The sequence below is a fragment of the Tenebrio molitor genome, chromosome 7 (assembly GCF_963966145.1).
Source record: "Tenebrio molitor chromosome 7, icTenMoli1.1, whole genome shotgun sequence".
Classification (NCBI taxonomy): Eukaryota; Metazoa; Arthropoda; class Insecta; order Coleoptera; family Tenebrionidae; genus Tenebrio; species Tenebrio molitor.
In genome coordinates, this window is record NC_091052.1 from 9902040 (window position 1) to 9924600 (window position 22561).

At 39.0% G+C, this 22561-nt stretch overlaps 2 protein-coding genes across 5 annotated transcripts in view; one reads left to right on the forward strand and one right to left on the reverse strand.

The window, feature by feature from the left end:
- The window catches only part of dpr7 (defective proboscis extension response 7), a 164174-nt gene that overhangs the window by 104044 nt on the left and 37569 nt on the right, over positions 1 to 22561 (reverse strand). The window contains exon 1 of one of the 4 annotated variants that reach the window (XM_069053429.1): positions 5611 to 5740. The exons of the other annotated variants lie outside the window; for them this stretch is intronic. The gene's annotated coding sequence lies outside the window, so the exon portion shown is untranslated. Of the gene's footprint in view, positions 1 to 5610; positions 5741 to 22561 lie in introns of those variants that run through there. 4 annotated transcript variants of the gene reach the window in all.
- On the forward strand, positions 854 to 6251 carry LOC138134857 (neprilysin-2-like). The gene is made up of 10 exons (XM_069053421.1): positions 854 to 1254; positions 1308 to 1447; positions 1707 to 2206; positions 2258 to 2416; positions 2475 to 2689; positions 2752 to 2910; positions 2960 to 3191; positions 3587 to 3755; positions 4078 to 4325; positions 5674 to 6251. Exons 1-10 carry the CDS (start codon positions 1244 to 1246, stop codon positions 6010 to 6012), a joined length of 2172 nt encoding a protein of 723 aa, XP_068909522.1. The 5' UTR covers positions 854 to 1243; the 3' UTR covers positions 6013 to 6251.

Genomic DNA, 22561 nt, shown 5'->3' on the forward strand with positions numbered 1-22561 from the left:
AGGGGAAAATCGCTCCGTTCGTGTTTATTCAACTCGGCCTAATGTTGATGTTGATGTTGCAGATTAGACACGATTTATGTCTCTCTGTCGCCGGGATTTATCTGTTTATGTGTTTATTTCTTAGGATCAAACCCGAACTATTCGGTGGAATGAAGTACACGAACTTGGGACATCCAGCTTGTCAATGAACGGTCTATTCAATCTCGGAATCGATGCCGTTGTTGAAAGTTCAATTTTATTGGAATTGGTTCCGCTCATTGCTTTGCTTTTGTTGGCCAAAATTCAACGAAAACGAATCAAATGTTTAATGATTAGTGCTAATGGTTTTCCTTGCGCAAACTGGCGTAAGTAGGTTTTATCGAATACACTTGTCTAAAAAAGTTTAGCCGAGCAGATAGCGGCCAACGTCCACTGGCTCGTATCACTGGCCATACACGTAGCAACCAATTTCCGTTTTCTATTCTTTTTTTACTTCCTTTCGTCGTCTAGTCAAGTTTTTTTACGTCGTTAGTTATCAGCCGGCTACCTACCAAATAATATTTTCCTTTCTCTCAAACTCACTCACGTTATTAAATCTCCGATTAAGCCTACGACCGATTTCAACCACATTTTCGCAAAAACGACTCGCTAGAAAATTCCCACTGCTGTTAACACTAATTTAAATTCAACCCGTACAAACTCCGCAGACTAGTTCGCACCTAATGGATCAAAAGTAGCAAACAATGGAAATTTACGGCTAGTTTTAAAATAAATCGACAATCATCCTGCGCTTATTTTCAAGCCGCGTCCAATTATCCTCGACTTATCATTAAAAACCCCGAAAAATTATAAAACGTTTAACGCAGCTCCTGCACCTGACCAAAAATAATTACACGATCTCCGTCAGATATTTCTCTCTCGGCTAGAATCGAAAGTGAAATGCACTCCGAGAAAATTGCAACAGGTAAACAATTTCTCTTGCTGTCTCATTAGACGAGAGATCCGGATGCCATATTTCCACCTCACCTGTCACTCTCCACAAAACAAATTTCAAATTGTATTTGTCTCAGCTTTGGGACAATTAGTGCGCGACCTTAGAGGTCAAGTCCTCCCACAACTCTATTCTTCCTGTCTCTTTAATTACTACTTGCTGGACCATGTGTCATAGCGATTTTGCTTCATTAAGTATGACGGTCGTGAGTGTTTGAGTGAAAATTAACTGGTGGTTTTTTGTTGTTTTTCATTTCAGTCGTTTACATGAAAAATGATTAATGGGTAGGCAATGAAAAATTCAACGATTATTGTGCTAAGGCTAATTTCGTTTGTAGAGAAGTCCCGAACCGAAGAAAATTCGCTTATAAAACCTGGTGGAAGAATCGGTCGAAGAGCGAAAAGAAGCTGATAATTGCCGGCGTCGCTTTGGCATTTACATTAATATTACTGCTTTTAATTTATTTGTTTCATTTCGGTAAGTAGAATTTTCTGGGGGCCTCCAAAGAACAACACTAGGGAATAAATTTGTGCCGGTTTAGTGGGAAACTCGATATCATTTAAACCCTCGAGATTATCATGTCAGGTTTAGCTATCCACGAGATTACGCCGTGATGTGCAGCTGCACTGTAGTGCGATGCACCCAGGTTTAATTAAGTGGTTATTAGGCGAGGTAGGTGTCGGAGAACGTGAGATCCAGTCTTAACCGTGTCATCAAGTGTCGATAATTTTGACAGATGGGTCTAAAGAGTGCAGCTCATCTGCGTGCGCGAGGACGTCGATGGAGCTCCTCCTGAAGTACGTCGATGTGAAAGTGGATCCGTGCGAAGATTTTTATCGATTCTCGTGCGGTAATTTCCTGCAGAACACAAACTTAGATGATCGCGGTTCACGGTCGGTGAGGAGCATTATGGAAGAGAAGATACCGTCCCAAATTAAAAATATGTTGGCAGAACCGATACAGAGTGCGGATCCGGTGGGTTTCAATTTAGCAAAGAAATTTTATCGAGCTTGCATGAACGAGAGTGCAATTGAAGCAGAAGGATTAGAAAGGATGAAACAAATTTTTAAGCAAATAGGCGGATGGCCCACCCTCAACGGGAATAATTGGCGTAAAGATTTATTCAATTGGAAAGATGCTGTGTACAAACTCAGGCAGGTCGGAATTAATTTCGAATTCTTTTTAATTCTTTCCGTGCAAAGAGATAAAGCCCATTCCGATAGGCACATTTTAAATGTAAGTAACGATCCTCCGCATATCAGGACTCGCTTTCATTAAAATTTTCAGCTGGAAGCACCTTCTTTCGGCTCGTCTCGAATAAACACAGATATAAAAAAATTCTATTCGGAGTACATGGTGGACCTGGCCGTGCTCGCGGGGGCTGAAAGGGAGCGAGCAAGAAAAGAACAAGGAGAGGTCCTGGACCTTCTCCTCAAACTAGCAAAGGTGATAAAGATGTTTTTCAAATTTCTTTGAATAGAATCTCATTTAGGAATTCTCACAGATTTCCGAGGAAGCTGAAGCTGCTAATGGAACTAGCCTTTATAATCCTTTATCCCTGTCAGAATTACAATATAAATTTCAGGATATACCTTGGCTCGAATATATCAACCACATTCTCGCTCCTGCCACTCAGATTACTTATGACGATGACATATCCGTTTCGCAACCCCTCTATCTTAAAAGATTACTCAATCTCCTAAAGAACACTCATAAAAGGTATATTTTGTATAGATGGAACAATATATTAACACTTGAGTCTAGTAAAATGGGTTTTCCAGGGTGCTCGCTAATTACATGTGCTGGCACGTTCTCCAACACCTGATCCACTATTTACCTTCGAAGATGTTAAACCGAGCTTATCAATATATTGGAAATGTAAATGAAAAAGAGATGAACATAACCCGTTGGAAGACATGCGTCGACGACGTGGAAAACCGGTAAATTTCCAATAGTTCTTCTGCATTTTTCCTGAAAATGTGTCTCCAGCTTTTCCGCCGTTATTTCAACAGCTTACATAAAAAAATACTTGGACGATGACACAAGACGACGCGCGATATCTATGATTCGAAATATCAAATACCAGTTCAAAAAAAGCCTTTACAAATTAGATTGGCTGGATGGGAAAACCAAAGATATTGCCTCCGAAATACTTCTCTCCAGTGTGGAAGACATCCCGAGGCCTGATAATTTCGTGCAAGACGAGACTTTCTACAACAAGGTAAAAAAAAATCGTACGTACGGAATCGATCCAAAATATTTAATTATTTGATGATGTGGATAATCCATCTAATAATAGAAAACCAGAAATCCATTTGACTGACACTGACGATCTATTGAAATATAAAATGTATATGTTCGTTGGTTTATTAATGTGAGAGGCACTACGCCTCCGCCATTCTGGAGTGAATTGTTTCCAGTTTCGTGGTTTTATTTTAGTACATTTATTTTTGTCACTACCAAAATAATGTGGATTCATGAATATTCAAATTTCACGCATAAATTCCAACAACAATTATTATAATTTACGGGAAGAGAAAAGTGTCCTTCGTTCGTCACCACTTGCGATGATAGCATCATTCCGCATAAAATGTGTAAACAGGATCGATTTTCCAGGTAGAAATATTGGAAGATAAGCTCTTGACGTCGGTCCTAAATCTGGATTATGCGACTACCAATATTCAATATGGAAAGCTCAGACAAGCTGTAAGGGAGAATTTTTTCGAAAAACCCGGTTCTGCCACAGGATTAAATATTGTTTATTCGCCAAAGGAAAACGCCCTGAGTGAGTCCCAAATCCTTCAACAATTTTAAATAAAATCCGCCGCAATATATCCAGCCGCGTGTCTCAGAACAGTTCCATTTAATTCCCGTGCCGCAATTTGAAATTGTAAATGGTCTAGATTATTTCTGTTCAAAGATAGCGTGTCCCGGAGCGAAAATCGCCAAATTAACCGGATTAATATCGATCACTCTTGGATTTTACCTTCTCGCCGTACGCGACGTAATGTTTTTTAATCACTATTTACCACGCGAAATAAATAAAGATAACGCCAAGTCGGAGACAGAAAATCGATATTTTTTTGACACTTTCATTCAACTTTTAGGAATACCTGTGGGACTCTTCCGGGAGGTATTCTACCAGAAAGATCGACCCGAGTACATGAACTATGGTGCCCTGGGCACTGTAATTGCCCACGAAATGTATCACATAATTACCCAAGCGGAATACAGAGGCTTACAAGGGGAATTGAGGAGCTGGTGGTCATCGCACAGTCTGCTCAATTACGAAGTGAAGCTGCAATGCCTCTCCAATCATTACGGAAAATTTGTCGTCAAAATGATCGAACAACACGTAAGCCTAACACATTCTCTAAACTTTGCAAAAGAAAAACAACTATGTATGTAATTTTATTCTTTACAAATAATTTCGTCTAAATTAACATCGACTCCACACCATAAAAAATAATTTAAATCTACACTCTCGTCGTTTCTGTTGTCCAATAATTCGCTCTCACTAATCCCAGTTAACTAACTGATCGGTCCTTCTGATGTCCACTCACTCACTCATCTTCTGGACTCGACGTCCTCACCACCGCTCTCGACACAGGTGCGGGAGATACAAATATCTCCGGAGTGCCAGTCGGAGTCCCTATCAGCTGCACCGCAGCTTGTTTCCAGGAATTTAATGTCACAAAAATTTGAAATGTGGATCCGAGCGCATTTTACGCTTCGCAAAATCCAGAAAAGTGTAAAACGTTAATTTGCGGATGTCATGCGACCGGTTGAAATTTATTTTGACGTTAAGCGAAACTTACGCGAGGTAATTGTAGGAAGTGCCATATTTAACAACGATTAGAGAAAATATAAACGGCTAAGCAAACAAGTGGAGGTGAAAATCGATCGTTATCGTAAGAATGGAGTTGCACGTAAGCGTAATTTAACCAAATGTTTTAATTATACCTTACACAACGTACAACGAGGAGTTCCAGACGAGGAGTATCATTAAAACAGTTAAGATAAGCAAATATCGCGCGTTTTATTACTCGCTGTGGGGGTCCACCTTCGCAAATTATATTTGAGAACAAATTATACGAAAATATTTTAAATCGCCGATATGGTTTCGAGCGCTGTGCAAAACTACTCTTAGAAATTTGTTCTGTTTGCAGAAGACGTCGTCTGCAAACCCTTCCGGCTGGAGCGGTCAGTTCCTCAAACAAGTCCTGTTTGAGGACTCTATTTTCGGCTCAATGTTTCAATTCACCGTCCCACTCGATTTTTGTTTTGATTCGAGTTACGCATCAGTTTACGCATTTTATTAAAATTCTCGAGTAAACTCCTCGTCGGAGGTGTATTTCTCTGTAATGAAAACCAATTTGCGTTGTTAGCTGAGCCGTTGCCATTTCACTCCGAAGGAAATTCCGCCGTAGTAATAGTCATCACGTATCCCACAAAAGAACATAATAATGCTCCAGCACGAAACATTCGCCAAACTTGCGTACAACACACAAATGCAAATCCAATAATTAATACTAATTACGCTTAATTAATACGATTCGTGCAAATCTGAAAGGATTTTGTCGGCATATTAATGCGGCTTTGATGTAGACTCCGAACTTATTAATATTAATTTAATTTACCTGCTCCTGGTGTGGTTTCCTATTCCGACGACAAATCTAATACAAACACAATGCCGTTTGCAGCTGAACGCTTCCAACACTCGCGACGAAGACATGGCCGATTTAGCCGGGATGAAGATCGCCTACGACACCTACATCTCCTGGGTACGACAAAACGGAGTCGAACCTCGACTCTCCGGCCTCAAGTACTCGCCCAACCAACTCTTCTGGATATCGTCCGCCGTCCATCACTGCGCCAAGTACTCCACACACATTTTGCAGAGATACATCGCCAATTACCAGCAGAGCCCCGGCCAGTTCCGCGTCAATGGCGCTCTACAAAATTTAGATGAGTTCGCGATGGATTTCGGATGTCCAGTCGGAACGAACATGAATCCAGAGCATAAGTGCCGGATTTGGTAGATTCATTTTTTGTCACACCCCAACCGGACACAAACCGTTATTGTTAATAAGGGAAATTGCTTTTCAACGCACATCGGGAAAATATTGGCAATTCAGGCTAAAACCGATAATGTACTGTATCGATTACTTGTATCGTGTTACTTTTTACTTTCTGTTCCACTGTTCCATATTATCTCTTTCCACATCACTTAAAGCATTATACTATGTTGTTGTACACCGAATAAAATGCTCCAAGAATATTTTTCTCATTTCTTTTTCCCCAATTTGCGAAACTGGACGTGAACGCACACAAGAGTGGATCAGTTTTGAACAGGTAAATGTGCAGCTAGTTGCAAATTAACTTACAACAACAATGTTGTAGTTTGTAGTTCTCGTGTGCTAGACTGTATTTAATTTGTTGCGTCGGAGTCTGATTATTTTGTAGTGTCTATGACGATCAGGTCCTGAAATGAAACACTGAAGCATCAAACGTTTCCAGACGAGCAACTCTGACTTTGATAAATTCAAGACGCGAACCTACATAAACATGCAAAACTGATTACTTGTTGTATGACCGTGAAATGCAAACGAGAAAAGTGTATTTTTCGCGGAGGTGGTGTTTGTGAATGTCTGCACGGGATAATGAAGGCTAAAGGTGGATAGAATCCGTGATTTATTACATTTAGTGCAACATTGGGTGTTTAATGAGTTAACTGTTCATTTGCGCAAGCTAATTTGAACAATGTAATAGTGCTACGCATACTCCACCCGCTAATTAATTAATGTAGATAAAGGATCGCCTATTCTGCGAGGCTAATTATTTCTATACTGTAGCTAAGTAGTATTGTCCAAAATATTCGTGCAACCTGAGCTGTTTATCAGCTTAATTCGTGAACACCGAAACTCATTAGATACCCTCGACTCGGTCTAACTTGTTGCTTTGTGAAAGCACATTAGTGTTAATTACCGATGCGTGCGAAAAATCCGATTGAAAGTCACTTGGAGATGAAGACGTTCCGGTGACAATGCGGGCCCCTAGTCGAATAACTTATGTCAACAACACATAAGAGATGGGAACTCCGAATGTTCAAGAACATAATGTGCCGGCATCCTCTCAGCCCAACCTGACACCCGGTACACTGTGTGTGTTCAAGTGCAGTCAGCTTTTGTACCGTGACAAAACACACAGCCATTACAACAATACGTGTCACTCAGATGCAGAAGCCGCCCTTCCATTTTTAACTCCCCGTTCGATGAAAAGGGTGCAAGAGCACGCGCCTCTTTCAATCATGAAAAAACGGGGCCTTATTCAATTTTTACATTGTTTATAAACACCAGAACATGAATGTTTGAATAGGGAGGAGATGTTTTTGTTGGGGCGGCGGCGAATTTTTCATCTTTTTTTTATGGTCAAAAGCGAAACTAACAAAAACTTGCCTACATTGAAACAGGATTGAGCCATTGCCTAAAGAGTTGACGCGTAAAAAACCTCGTCGCAACTCCTATTATTTTCGTTTCCATTCGCTTCTTTTATGGTACACCTCACTCGGTTAACCGAATATGAAACACGTGCGAAAATTATCACAGGGACTTGGCGAAGGCATTACCGAAACAAAGCTAATCAACAATTATTGCGATATTGGGGAGGCTGCAGGCACGTTTCCCTCTATATTGCGTTACACGAAATATTTTTCGTTACATCAAATACGCAAGGCTTTCGGGATTCGCCCAAAGATGGGTTCGCGCCATCTCTTTATGCCACGTTCGCAATTTTAAATATTTTCCAAAAAAACACAAAGTTGCAAAAGGTTAAATTGTTCCGCAAATTTCACCCCGAATCAAATCGTAACCCGACAATTGTGTCGTCTATAAATTTGTTATTTTTAATTTCCTAATGTTTAACCAAAAGATAGTGAGAAGAGCACTTCGTAAAAGAATGTCAAAAATTACGATTCAAAATGTAGTTATGTATTTGCAAAAAAGAGTCAAGAAAATTTGAGTTGAAGGAATGGGCGCGCAATCTACAGATCTATGGCCCACGAAAAAAATTAGAAAAAGCCTGAGCAAGAATGAACATCATTTTGTAACTTACTAAACAGACGCACAGATGGCGCCACGGTCAGCGTCCGAAAAAGAGTTACTTTTCGTCCGCTTATGACTTATGACTACGTAAAATTGCCGTTTTCGAAAAAGAAAAGAACAAAAGAAGCTATGACCGTTTAAAGTTTTTTCTTAAGCGAAAAAAAAGAAAAAGGGGAGTACATGGTTTTCTCGAGAAATTTTTTGGCGCGAATCCGAACAAAATCAGGGTTAACTTAATATCTTGGTCGAGTGGAATTCAGGTATAGGGAAAATTCCGGATATAGACGCCATTTTGTGGAGAACGAGAGGAACCCAACGAGCCCAGAACCATTCGCATTGCACCAATAATAAGCGAGTTCCTGTGGCATTTCATTTCAATATTTTCATGTTTATCAATCAAAAATAAAGGAAAACTGCATCAACAATCTCATATTTATTCATTCAATTCTTGCTTCATCAATATTCAGAAAAATCATTTTCCTCTGATTTAACCTTCATCTTGCAGCAATCTTTCCGATTTTACCATAATTTCCTCGTGATTACTCGCGATTCCCCCTCGATTTTCTCAACAGTGTGCACAAGATTTACTTTACGATTTCCCCTTCGAATTGGCTAACTCAGTGCACACAGACGATGTTAACATATGCCATCCAATTCGTCACTGAAACTGCAACTGTTCACACAATTTACCGAAAGAGTTTCGTGTATTTTGCAAGACTAATCTGAAGTGAAATTATTAACAATATTTTCGTATAGAGAATAAAAAAACCGGTTAAAATATTTCTCAAAGAACGTACATTTAAAAATACAGCAAGAGTCAGATACTCTTAGAAAGTTAAAAAAAGACTAATTTGTTGTATATAAAAGTCGACTACTTATTACTGCAGCCCGCAAAGAAAAATACGGAGCCCTAAATACCTTAACGACTGGTTGCGAAATGAATTCATCCTTTTTATGAAATTTATCTTGTAAAAAGTTGTTGGGAGCAACTCAGCAAATCACGGTAAATGTAATTACGAGAAGTTATGATGATTGTTGCGTCGAGTCGGCCTGATCGATATAATATCTATAGAAAGTGATTAACCGAATAGAGGCAGGCTTGGAGTTGTCGCCGCCGCTTCAAAATTCCGATTAGAGCTACCGCCCCCAGATGTTGCCCTGAATTTATATGTGATAGTCTGAATAAACCTAAATATTACAGAAGCGACCACCAACACAAAAAACCGCTCAACCCATCTGTATCTAGACGACTAAGGGAGGCAATAACAATGATTCGATCCAGTGAAAAATTCGCTTAATGCAGAAATTGTCAGGAGAAATAAAATTTATCTTTCCTCACAGAGAAAAATCTGCATAATATCCACATAAATTCCAAGGGGTGATTCGTGTTTTAATATCTCAATTACGAACACAATTGCAACAGTTTTAGCGAGGTCCGTAATAATGATTGATATAACCAATTAACTTTTGTATGTGCTCATTCAACATTATTGCTAATGACACTATTGTAACGGGGATTAAGGGCTGATACCGCTGTGTCAAAAGCACGATTCAACATCCTACTTTTGATTTACCGACCGGCTGAAAGTTTCCAAATAAATATCCGGATTTTAATCCGCGACATTAAATCAAGATAAATGTTAATAACGACTTCTCGGACCACAAATGATCAACTTAACGTGTTAAAAAACTAGTCCAGACAATTGATTCTGTTGTGATGGCCACTCTGTTCATTGTGGAATTGTGTAGCAGCTGCAATTTTTATTATTATTCCATTTCCTTCAAACCCACACATGACAAATTGCAACCGCAGTATTATTCCATCAGTACAAGCAAAATCGTTAAATTTTATATGAGACGTATCGATCCTGTGTCCATTTGAAGTGCATTAAAGAACACTTCATTGTAAACAACGAAACGAAACAAATCGATAATACCTTATTAGGGTGACTTAATGATCAAAAATTGCAATAATGAAAGCGGCGACCACGCTGGAAACCGCATGTTTAATTTTTAAATTTTTAAAGCTTACATTGTTAAAAGCTTGCTAAAAAATTTCATTTAAAGTTTCCTGTCGCTTTCCGGGTTTTAATCCTGATCCAGGGATTCATCAACGTAACCAAACCGACATTAATTTAAAATATCACGTTACGACAAAAAAATCTACAAATTTTATTAACGTTATTCGGTGTTCGTTGGATGTCATCCAGGACGTCCGTCCTCAAATACATAATAAAGACTGCAGGAAAGCCAACACCGAACGCGCTGACGTCAAAGGAGGAAATACCCGTCGTGCATTTTTCTCAAACTTTTTGAACTGAAACTTGAAACCATTAGATTTCGCGCTTGTCTATCGCCTGACAAACGACTCCGACAAAGAAAGAACGAAGATCGAGACATTGTTCTCTAATCAACGACATAACAAATCTATAAACCAGTTTTATAAATTTCCTGCTGGACCTGCCTGGCGACGTTTAGTTCGCAGTTTATCCTGAACAAATCTATTGAAACGTGGCTATCCTGCGGAGTCCGAATCAATGTTCCCGATTTATTGTCTATGGCGGGTATAAAATAACAGTAAACTGTACAGACGTCGTCTACAGGTGTTAACCTCCGGAACGTGCGGACCACGTTTAACATAACAAAGAGTGATCAATTATTGATTGGGTGTCAGCCAAAATGACACTAACAAGACACAGACGGCCGTCTAGTTATGGGGGCGCATTCCCCAATGAACGATACTGATGGCGCGGGGTCCTCCATCAGTGTTTAACCCTCGCAGGTGTATTCAGAATCCAGTGACAGATAGTGGGGCATTAACATCGTCAACTAATTACGTCTTCTCTGATTTAATTAGCCGCAATTATCCACAGCACACTATGTCGAGGTTTGGGTATGCGTTACTTGGCGAAACGTCTGGAAACGACAGGTTTCTTATCAGTCTCGGAGGAGCGTCGTTATGACCTACTAACCTCCCGTTAATTGTAATTTCACACCCAGTTTAAATGCCACCAAATGTTCCCAATTAAATTTCTTTTATGCTGAGCTAAACACGCTCTGGTTGGGAGTTTTAAAACGATACCTAGATAGGGAATAACGACGCTTGCAAATTAAATTAATATGCTTACAAGCTTAAAAACTAGCACACCGGAACGCGAGCGCAATACAAATACAGCCGAAGGGAGATACCGCGCAACATTCTGCAGGAATGCTCAGGAGAGTCAAGTTTTCAAACTTGATGAATTTCACATATCTCTCTGCCACACAGGATCTCATTAACAAATAATTTGAATAATGGCAAAATAAATCCGGGGCGGCGGTTAGGGCCTTAATTGATCGTTATTGTTTACGGTTTATTGTTATAGTTGTTACCGCAACAGTGTTTCACGTGTCACTAATTTTCACTTTGAGGTCGATAATGTCCACTTAAAATTCTGCTAACGTGAATTCTAGATACAAAACGCTACCTACAGTCAAACCGGAGAAACAAGTGGAAAGGTCTGACATTGTTCGTCAAACATAACGACAATACCTCGAGGTCAAGGAAAAGATTTTTTATTTCAAGATCTTGAGATCTAAGAAGAAAAAGGGAGATCCAGAGGTACAGAAGAGAAAGAGGGAGGGATGGGAAATGGGAACTCCAGGGGAGATACAGGGAGATCTGGAATGTAAAATTCGGGAGAGATACAGGAGGTCCATGAGAGATCAGAGAAAGATACAGGAAGATTCACGGAAGATACGGTGAGATGTAGGGTAAATATAGGGAGATACGACAAAGAAACAAAAAGATCTGGAGGAGATACAAAAAGATGCGGGATATGAGATTCAGGGTAGATACAGGAGATCCGTGGGAGATACAGGAAGATCCGGGGAGATACAGGGAGAGAAACAGGCCGATGCGGTAGAAAGACAGGAAGATTCAGAATGGAAAATCCAGAAGAAATACAAGAATATTTATGGAAGATATAGGAAGATTCGGAAGATATACAAGGAAATTCGGAAAGATATATTCGGGAGAGACGCAGAGAGATACAGAGAGATGCGCAGCAAATATAGAGTGATCCTCGAAAGAAACAGGAAGATCCCGAGGAAATACAAAGAGAACGGGGATCGAAAATACAGGGGAGATATGAAAAGAGCCGGGATTGATACAGGGAGATCTAGGGACGATACAGGTAAAGTCAAGGACAAACAGAAAGATCGAAGTGATAGATCCAGGGAAGATAAAATCAGATTCAGAGAGTTAAGGGGAGATACGGGGTGGAAGATTCAAGGGCGGATTGGGGATAGATGCGGGAATGTCTACAGACAAATCCGGAGGAGATACAAGGAGATCTGGGTTGGGAGATCTGGGATGAGAGAGCCTGAAAAGTCCAGGGAGATCCAGGGCAGATACAAGGAAATGTGGGGCAAATGTAGGGAGATCGGGGATAAACAATATAGGGAAGATATATACTTAGTAGAATCCAAGAGTTTTCAGCCTAAAACTGATTTATTAGAAAATATGTAATTTCTTTTACACAACTGACCAAATTCTTCCTTTTAAATTGTGACAGAATCCCTACGTTTATATTGAAATTGAAGTGCGGAACACGAAGAGGAAAAGTTTTCATAAACATCAAGACATTTTGTAGTTTGTCACAGAATGTTCTTCTCTTTTGTTAATATCTTAATAACATCTTAAACTTTATTCATTTTTATTTGCTTTAACAACGCATATGACAAAATGACACTTCAATTACTTTTACACCGTACTCACCTTCCGGACTTCAGTTGATTGAAACTATTCGCGACTGTAATCAATATGCCATAACAACTATAATTATTTAATAAAAAATATGCAAACATCAAAGCTGATAATATTTTTTTTACAAATCTGTAATGGCGCCCACCGATACAATAGTTTAATCAATTCTACCGTTTTGAAATGAACAAAAACCTTTGACGAACTACACGCCATAACAAAAAATATTTTTTAAACATGGCTGAAACAGGTTTGATCAAGTTGTAATTGATATTCTTTTATTCTTTGAAGTTTGTACAAAACCAAAACAACGCTTAATGATGGAACAGTTCGCGATTTTCCCCATATCCGTTTATTGTTTCAAACAATTTCCAACAGAAAAAATTACGTTTATTTTAATTTTATTTAAAATTTGAATATAAAGTTACAGACTCATTTTCTAAGGAGTTATGTCAGGTATCGAACAAAATCAAATACAGCACTCGAGAGTAAGGCGGCTTTTGTTCACTTGAATTGCATGCAATTCGCGTGAACAAAAGCTTTACCTTCCTCTCTCGTAGTGTAAATAACTATTATCTGACCGGTAATTTTGGATTGTGTCGTCGAAGAACTATTTTTGTTCGTAAAAAATTCGAAATTGCGGTCGTAATAATAACTGTGTGATGAGTGTCATTATATTTTGTGAACGGTGATGTCTCGGAGTCATAAAAAGACAAAAAGTGTTAGAGACCTTTATGAGGTCGTGAATACGTAAGTTGTGCTGGTGTCGGGAGCTACGTCCAATATTAAGATTGGTACATCTTGGTATTGTATAATTCAGTGGAAATAGGCGGTATATTTTTTGTGTAAAATACTTTTGAGGATTCCTCGGGACAAGCCGTATCGAAAGTTATGAATGCATTAGAGCCTTAGGGACGTGTTCGACTTTATCCTATTTCGAGCCAATGGGGTGCAACCTTCCGATCACTCGGCTATACATTACACTGCTTTACAAATTGTGTGTAGATGTTTGCCCTTCGACTGTAGTAAATAAAATAACTCAACACAGAATAGAAATATTCATAGAAAAACGTCTCGTATATAAGGACTTAGCACAAACGCTGATTTATCGCCGCCAAATAAATAATGAAGAGTCAGACGATTTTTTCGTTACGCTTAAAAAACATGGAGACAGCCGTAATTTCCTAAGTAAAGTAAGACGATTACGATTTTATCGGCCATAATTCTTCCTCCTACGGCCTGTTTCGTTTAAGTGCGCGTTCTGATCCTTTCCGAAGCCGCCGTTTAATTCCTGACGTCCTCGTCCAGTTTCCGCAATACACAAAAGATGATCATCGCAGCTAATGATTGACAAATTAGAGATCCAGAAAAGAGGAGGCCGTTTGTAATCCACCGGGCGACGTTATTAACTGTAAGTCTTTCGCGTTGCGGCAACGTCGACTTTGAAGAAGTTGCAGACATTTTTCTCCGGAGGTACTCAAGCCTGATTAGGAGACGTGGTCTCCATGGCAACTGTTAGCTCCAATATCCTTCCAATGACGACCGCCACACCGCTACATGACGAGCCCGTTAACACCTGCGAGCGTGCCCTGAAACCCAACCGACACTTGCTTCCTGAAAATCAAGAACCGAACTGACCTATATCATTTGCTGAAAAATTCACAACATCTCCGATCGTTAGATGTTACGCATCGACAAACTCAAAAAGTCACTCCTCGAACAAACGACACACCGAAATCAACTTCCAATCATCTGACACAAAGAGACCGTCAAACTTTCGTCAAATAAAAATTTACTCTCCTAAAAATTTCGCAGATTCTTGCACTTAATCCGGTCGGGAAATGCGGAAAATCGAAATTTATGCACCGGACTTTGCATCAGAAAGGTGAAGCTTAATGAAGGCACAAAAATTACTCCGTACAAAAGCTGCCACATAATATGCGTATCTATGCAGCTTTTCTGCACGAAAGCTACACCTTATAAAGGGAGCTTTCAAAAGATAATGAATATAGCGCAAACAGAATAATTACCTTCATTTTTCAACAAAATTTCAAAAAATGGTATAACGATAGCGTAGTTTGATACTGCTAACTAAAAGTCTTTGTTAATAACGGCAATAGGGGCGAATAAAACATTTTTTGCACCACCATTAAAAAAAATGTTTTTAATCAACAATATCTAAAGTAAGCGTATTTACGCAAATGAAATAAAGTACATTTGCTACTCCTACTTATAATAACACATTCATTATACTATATGCGCTAACTGTTAAGTAATGTTATTCATTACTCACTGTCGTGACTAATGATTCATTACTCCACAGGTGGTGACCAGTAATTATTATTTATTGTTATGTATTATTACAACGTCGTAATTCGAGATAGCTTATACGTTTTTATATCTATTGTAAAAAAGGAGTAATAAATGAATTACTAAAAATTATACAATTTGTACGTCCTAAAAAAAGTATCGTATTCTACTCGCATCTAATATAATTAATTAATTAATATAATTAATTACTAATCACTACACTCTTGTACTGCAAATTTCACCTCGTGGGTAATAGCCATCATTACAGGTTCGCTGAATAATATCTTATTACTATTGGTTACGAGTACAAACTAGTACGTATACTAGTTTGCAGTGTGGGAATCTTTAGTAAGTACACTTGCAACTTTGATCAATGTGCTCCAGAAATAAAGAAAATACAAAATAAATTTATGAAGTCTTATTAAAAATTCATTTTACTTCTACCTTCTAAAGAAAGCGTGTTTATGCACATGTTGCATAAATAAATAACTAGTTTAAATAAAATTTGCATTCTCCAGAAGAATATTAGACGACGCTGTACATGTTTCATTACTGTTTTATTAGTATTTACTCCAACTTTTTGTAAGCTCCGACAACATTTAAATCTGACCGAAATTCGGCTAAGGACGTCGCATTCATTACGCGCGTCCTTCTATCTTAATTACGACTTCATCTCTCCAATTTGCATATCATAAATGAAATATGTCGTAACAGATGATCGTATACTTACGGCGAGGGAGAATTTATAACATTGCCCTAGATACGTTTCAAAAAACTTCCACAATATTTTCAGATTATTAACTGAAACTTTGCACTTTCCTGCAGATCGTAAAACATTAACACAGAGAAACCTGAACCGTACAGATCTCGAAGGATTTTATGGACGATTTGACAGGAGAGAGAATATAAAATAGTGACGTTCGTTCATGGTTTATGATGAAATAGAATGTTAACAAAGTTGTATTTATCGTCCTTAAACAAAACGCGCAGCAGGAATATGTGCCATATTTAAATTTATGTCTGGAAGAGGAAATAGTTGGATGTGGAATTGCTTTCGAGAAAGATTCACAGTTTTGAGGAGTGTGCAAACAGTAGGGCCATGTTTGAAATGAACGAATCATCTTTTGATTGTTGTTTGTTAAACAAATAGCACGAGATGAAATTCTGTAGAGTGTTGATATGGTCACTCCGGGATTAGCTTGGTTAATATAAAATAAATATGTAGTCGCATAGAGATCGTCGAATTGTGTGCTTTTCTTGGTTCATTTGTCATTTCGATTCAGTGGCAATCTTATCTGGAAGCTTGGGTCTTGAGAAACACCCGAATGAAAACGGCTTTCGCAAAAACGTTTACTATGGCTCAGTCGAGATTAATGACGAGGCAATTTCTTGAACTAAAACTAAACTTATAAATTACATACGGCGGCTATTATGCCGGCTTTTTCAACCCCCGAGAACAAACAACGATCCCAGAAAAATTAAAATCGCTGTTTGAAATGATCACAAACAGGAAATAGTTCTAGTTGAATTCAGTCCGATATTAAATCCTTTATTCTGACATAAAGAGTCTTTGTGTTAGACACGAGTCAAAGAAATAAAATTGGTTTTGAACGTGTCCCTCGTTGAGTGGCAATAAAAGTGCAACCGCCGAACGGCAAAATTGGACGAGTCTTTATGTAAAACAGTGTCTAAAACACCGCCGCCGGTGGCGGCGTCTGAAGTGCCGACATCGCATCGCATCGGCGCGGTGTCGAAAGCCACACTTCTTGACTTCATTACAGGTCTGCCAAACCACAGGGAAAAATATTCCTGCACCTGCAGGGTTTAGCATATTTGATGCGTCTTATATCCACCCTCTCGCACGGATCCGTTATATTTTATTACCATATAATTTCGAAACTTTTTTCCACATCCTTTTATAACTCCCGACACCTAGAGAAATATTATAATTTCAAATTCGGTCGGTTACTAACGGGCCAGTTGCTCGCGAAAGAATGCTGTCAGATCGAATTATAACTTTGTTTGCTTCCAGGATTTAATAATTTTATAATCTGGTTGGATTTCTCGAGCTGAATCATCACAAAGTCCGTATTATATTCCGGTTTTGCATTTTTTTTTCAAACTCAAATCTAATTTAAACGGAGGTTATTCCCCCGTGGCGACAAATCAAATTCGTCCATTATGAAGTAAACGGTTTTCCTCCCGATTTTTTAAGCACCTATAATTCACATTTGCTTTATTATTTAATGAACCAAGAAATTAGACTCTGATTGACAACATACGCAGCAAAGTCTCTTTAAATCTTTAACCTCTCCACTCCTCGTCATTAGAGATTTCCACTACCAAAACAAAACACCAGATGCTTTAATTATTTTAAAACTAGTCCAAATTGCTGAAGTGTGGTCGGGCCATAACTCACCATCCATCATTGCTGACTTTTTAATGAGTCATTCCCAAATTAGAAAGTTTTTTGTGATTGATTTGGGTCTTCCAGGCCTCCTCCACTTTAATTTCCTCTCCTCGTACACATTTTTAATTTTATTTTTAATTAACCTGAACTGGGATCCTCACCGGCGATTTCCTCCTGATCTAATTTCCTGATTATGCTAATCCGATTATCCTGTTCGTCGACTACCGGAAAACAGTTGCACGACAGATGGAACATCAATGACATGTGTGGGAATTTAGCAGAACGGCAGATCTTTTAACGTCAAAGCGACCTCCACATCTTTCCGAGTAGCCGGAGTCAAAGATGCCAAAGTCTCTTCCGTGTTTTTTACGCCAAGTCGAACAGAAACCCCTGGGGAGCCGCCGATCTTGCGAAGCGAAACCGTAGAGGAGCGCACCACCAAAGCTAGATTAACTCGTGCCCCAACTCCCTAAACGAACTGCAACCCGTTAACGAAAAGGTAACATTAATATATTTTGTTTGCTTTCATTGTGATTTCAGAAACGAAGGCTCTATCTCATCCGAGACGACCGAATCGTGGCCCACGGCGATATTTTCCGGCCAAACTCGATAAACTGGAGGTTCTACTTCTGAAACCAGCAGACGTATTTAATGTGAGATGGACGTGAAATATTTAACCGCGAAAAACAAGAATTGATCCGTGTTCGGTCAACAATCGGAGGCGACGAGCTTAGATTTTATTTTTAAGCTTCGCATAAAAGCTCGGTGCGAACATCAGCAAGAGTAAATAATGAAAACATGAAAGCACTGAACCCAACCTCCACTATCAGTTTTACCATAACAGTAAAACCACTTTAATGGACACCTCCCAGAAGCGCATATTTCACGATTTCCTGAAAAGATTGTAGGTAGACTCCATTCCTCCATAACGGATATTTTCCCAATAAAAGACGTGAATGGCGTAAACAAGTGATTTCTTCAGTTCAGCTTCAGGACAAAAAAACTACCAATTATTTCGATATATTGAAAACGTACATCATTTCGCGAGCACTGAAAATATTGTCAGAATAAAATGAGTGTTTGGAAAATTTCAATGAAAAATTAATAACTGTAAAACTTGAAACTTTTCCACACGAATAACCATTTTAATTGCGATAATGAAATAAAAACACACAACAACCGAAACGAAAAGTTCCATCGTGATAAAATTTAAATTGAAATTGCAAACTCTCCAGCTAGTGAACTATTTTGGGTAATAGGTTTTAATATTAATTGTTTCGTAATTTTAAATTGTTCTGGGACGTAGCGTTCGTCCTTTTTGTTGTTTGTGCTGTTGCAGATTGTGGAGGAGCGTTTATTTGCACAGAAAAAATCCCCTGCGTCGATTTAAACTGGGTTGCTCCGTTTTATTATATTTAATCGAGAACTAATTAAACTGAGTTGGAACTGGGGCTTTTCAAAGTAAGATGTTGGTTTAACTCGAAACGGTACTTATTTAAATTAAGTTTAATGTTTGCTATTCATATGTAGTGCTCAGTTCGCTCCGTTCAAAATCCGCCAGAAAACAGAATAATCCAGTCGAATGCAATAATCTTAAATGAAGCAAAAACTGAAACAAACATCTGCGATGCTTTCCTATGGAGCTGCGCGAAGAGTGTTTTAATGCAGATTACGAATGGAATAAACAAAAATAGCATTCGTTGTAATGAAAGGTTTTATTCCGCTTTGTACGTAACTAGGGGTCTTGTGGGGTTCGCGCTGAAAGCACTTTCCATATTCCTTTCAATACGTGTATGCTCGACGTAAAAAGAAATCCACCAAAATGGCTTTTATTTACAGCATTATGTGAAGACTGAATTTTTTTAAGATTCGCGCTGGAATTCCACTCATAAATTCGGGATCCGGCATTAATGAAAAATAATACCAAAGGCAGATCTCCGGAAAGCCGCGCTTAATCAAAAAACACTCGCCAGCTGTTTCACATCCAAATAATAAATTCGCAACACTACAAAAATAGTGGATGATGAATAAATATGATTAACATTTATTAGCGTCGATAAATAATACGGGGATTTCAAGAAAATCAGGCCCCGTGAATTTATGAATCCAATACTTTATTAATAAAATTTCGTCCCAGTACAAATTTAATTTATCACCATGTTCTCCAGATGCAATTAAATTTGTACGAATGAGATGGTTGATGCGATTCGCTTGTTGTGCTCCTTAAGTAGAGGAAAAGTGTCGGGTGGAAAAAGAGATCTACCCCAACATTATTAAATTTAAATTATGCATCGAACAGACGTACCACGTTCTCGACGTACGTTCCGTAGAAAGTGATTCTTTCGACTGGAAATCGATAAATGCAATTACTGCCACCGTTTGACTCATGGCCTTTGATTTGCATCTGGCGCCGCTGCAGCATTTCATCTGTCATATCTCAGAAATAGTTTAAATTAGTTCCCCCAATTATTGGATTTATCCAAATGTTTTCCCATATTTCTAATTTGCGATTAATCAAGGTTTCAACTTTTCCGCTGCGATATGTCGAGTAGAATTTTTCGTAACAATGCAATTGCGATCGGTGGGTAATGACCAGTCATTCATCCGCGGACACATTTGTGCGGTTTTTGGTCGTAAATTTCGAGGCTTCCTGCATTTCCGTTGGCAGGATAATTTTCATTACGAACTTAATTATAGCTTTGGCGTCCTGAGGCAGTGAATTCGGCGCCAACTCTCCCAGCACAGATTCTATTTACGAGGTAATACATTTTTTCGCACCTAGAACCCAGACTTAATCCTCAATCCCTTGCTCTTCCACCCGACTCGATCGAGTAAAAAAAAATAAATTCCAAATAATATTTCGAGAGGCAGTAAACCGAAATCCCGTACGAAGCAGAATCGAGAGATGTCTCCCTCCTCCAAACAAAGTATTTTCCTAATTGAAACTTAACGTTTTATTTCTAGATTATCTCTCCGGATTTACGACTCGCCGTTATATGATTTAGATTCCAATTACAGAAAATTGAAAGCACAATTATTTTATCAGTTCCGCTGCGAGTTTTAATTTAAGTAGTTGTTTGCGCTGATAAAGGTTCGGAAAAGCAGTTTTTGTTCAACCGTTCCAGTTCTAGACCTACGAGATAAGATTTGTTAAAGTAATTAATGTTTAGAAAGGATACCTGAGGCGAATCATTACCTAGAACTAGAACGCCAGACAACGATAAATACGTGCAGCGTCAGCTATGCAGGCGAATCCTCCAGGAGCCCTCAACATTAACGATTTGATGCCTCTCTGTACGTCGTTGCCGCTGAATAACATAATTACAGTTGAGTGTGTACGTGTTGACAGAAACTCGTTTCTGCCCCAATAAACGGATTATCAATAATGGAAGTTTTGTGATTTTCTGTTTCGTCGTCGACGTTGCTCACACCGAACGTCTTCCGATGGATGGATCTCCTTCTGATGACCGAATTGAAGATAAACGAGCCAGTGAAACATGCCATTGCTAAATGTTACAGCTCCAAAAGGCGTGAAATTGGTAAGAATCGATTCGGTGGATATAAGCGGATGCGCAATCCGTTTATGAGGAACTCTGTCACATGATCGGCAGAACCTATCATTCACATAATACCAGCCGCAATCAAACGGAAATGGTGATGGTCTCTGCGCCATGATCGTTATCAACTACCGACGTGTTATGATGCAGCGTTAATCGTACTGAATATTTGCTTTGTTTCAACGGCTCATCTTTTCTAAACAATCCTCCAAAATGTGTTTGTTCTGTGCCGATCGTTCAATTTAAATCAGGATGGGTCAACAATAATTAAATGCCAATTTCTATGCAACATATTTACCCATGACAATGCCGCCAGGCTGCTTATTCGAAAACATTCGCTCACCAGATGTCCCCACTTCCATTCCTCAATCAACAAATAAACACAATAATTGTTTTTAGGTCTTTTTAACGTCAATTTCCACCCTTCCTCTATCGACTGACTTTCATTCGTCGTCTAATTTTCCCGTGAACGCCTTCGAGAGCTTTTCTCTCTCTCTCTCTCTCTCCCTCTCACTCGAAGTCATTCCTCTTCCGGACTCGATGACATCACCCCGTTCTCGACACAGGTGTCCAGATCTGTTAGAAGACGTCACATTTCTTTTCAGTCAATACCATTGAGGATGCTCTGGTTGTAAATTCTTGATCGTTGCGTTTCTTGTGAGTAACTTTGCTGCTAAGGAGTTGCGAGTGAAATTGTATATGTTTGAACAACAGTACCCTAAGTTAGGTAAGTTAATGGGATCTATTAAAATACATTATAAGCTACACCGTGTCGGATCGCTTGTCTGTATGGCCCGTAATTAATAGGAGATTATAATTTCGATTGAAGTTCCTTTGAAAGTGCCGTCAGTGCAGTACACATTAAAGTTTGATGTCGATTTAGTTTGAACACATCCGCTCAAATTACGTGTCCGCGAAGTTGAGAAACAATACAAGGCGATAATGCTTGGCAACTTTCAACTAATACCCTTTTGAAGTAAATCCATAAAGTTAGATAACATATTGGGGGCCACTAATGACTGCTCAGACTTTTATCGGGGTTTTTGTTCGCCGGTGAGCGAAAAGCGGCCCAAGGGCAGCCTTCACCGAACGAGAATAAAGATTAACTATCCGACAAAAGCCGTTGTCCCCACCGCAACTCAATCTCAGACCAGATAAAGCAAAAATATCAAGGGACAAAAAGCTCACGCCTGACGTCCGACTGGACTAATAGAGCGACTAGTTCGACCCTCAGGTTGCACAGAAAAACCCATGTTTACACGGAAACATCTGCATAGATGTGATATGAATTTTAATAGGGTGGAAGGAAAAAGATCGTCACGAACGCGATAATCTCAAGGCAAGAAGACCGCGTTAATTTCATTTAACAGGAAAACTTCCCGGGAAAACTAGAGGAAAAACTACTCTAAAACAAAAACAATGAAAGAACAAACGAAAATATTGGCCACCTTGAGAAGACTGCCACGG

Bases quoted from the DNA above. Each gene is read 5' to 3' on its own strand.
- LOC138134857 (XM_069053421.1), top strand. The intron at 2,690-2,751 runs GTATATTTTGTA...TGGGTTTTCCAG, and splicing joins CTAAAGAACACTCATAAAAG to GGTGCTCGCTAATTACATGT. The intron at 4,326-5,673 runs GTAAGCCTAACA...TGCCGTTTGCAG, and splicing joins TCAAAATGATCGAACAACAC to CTGAACGCTTCCAACACTCG.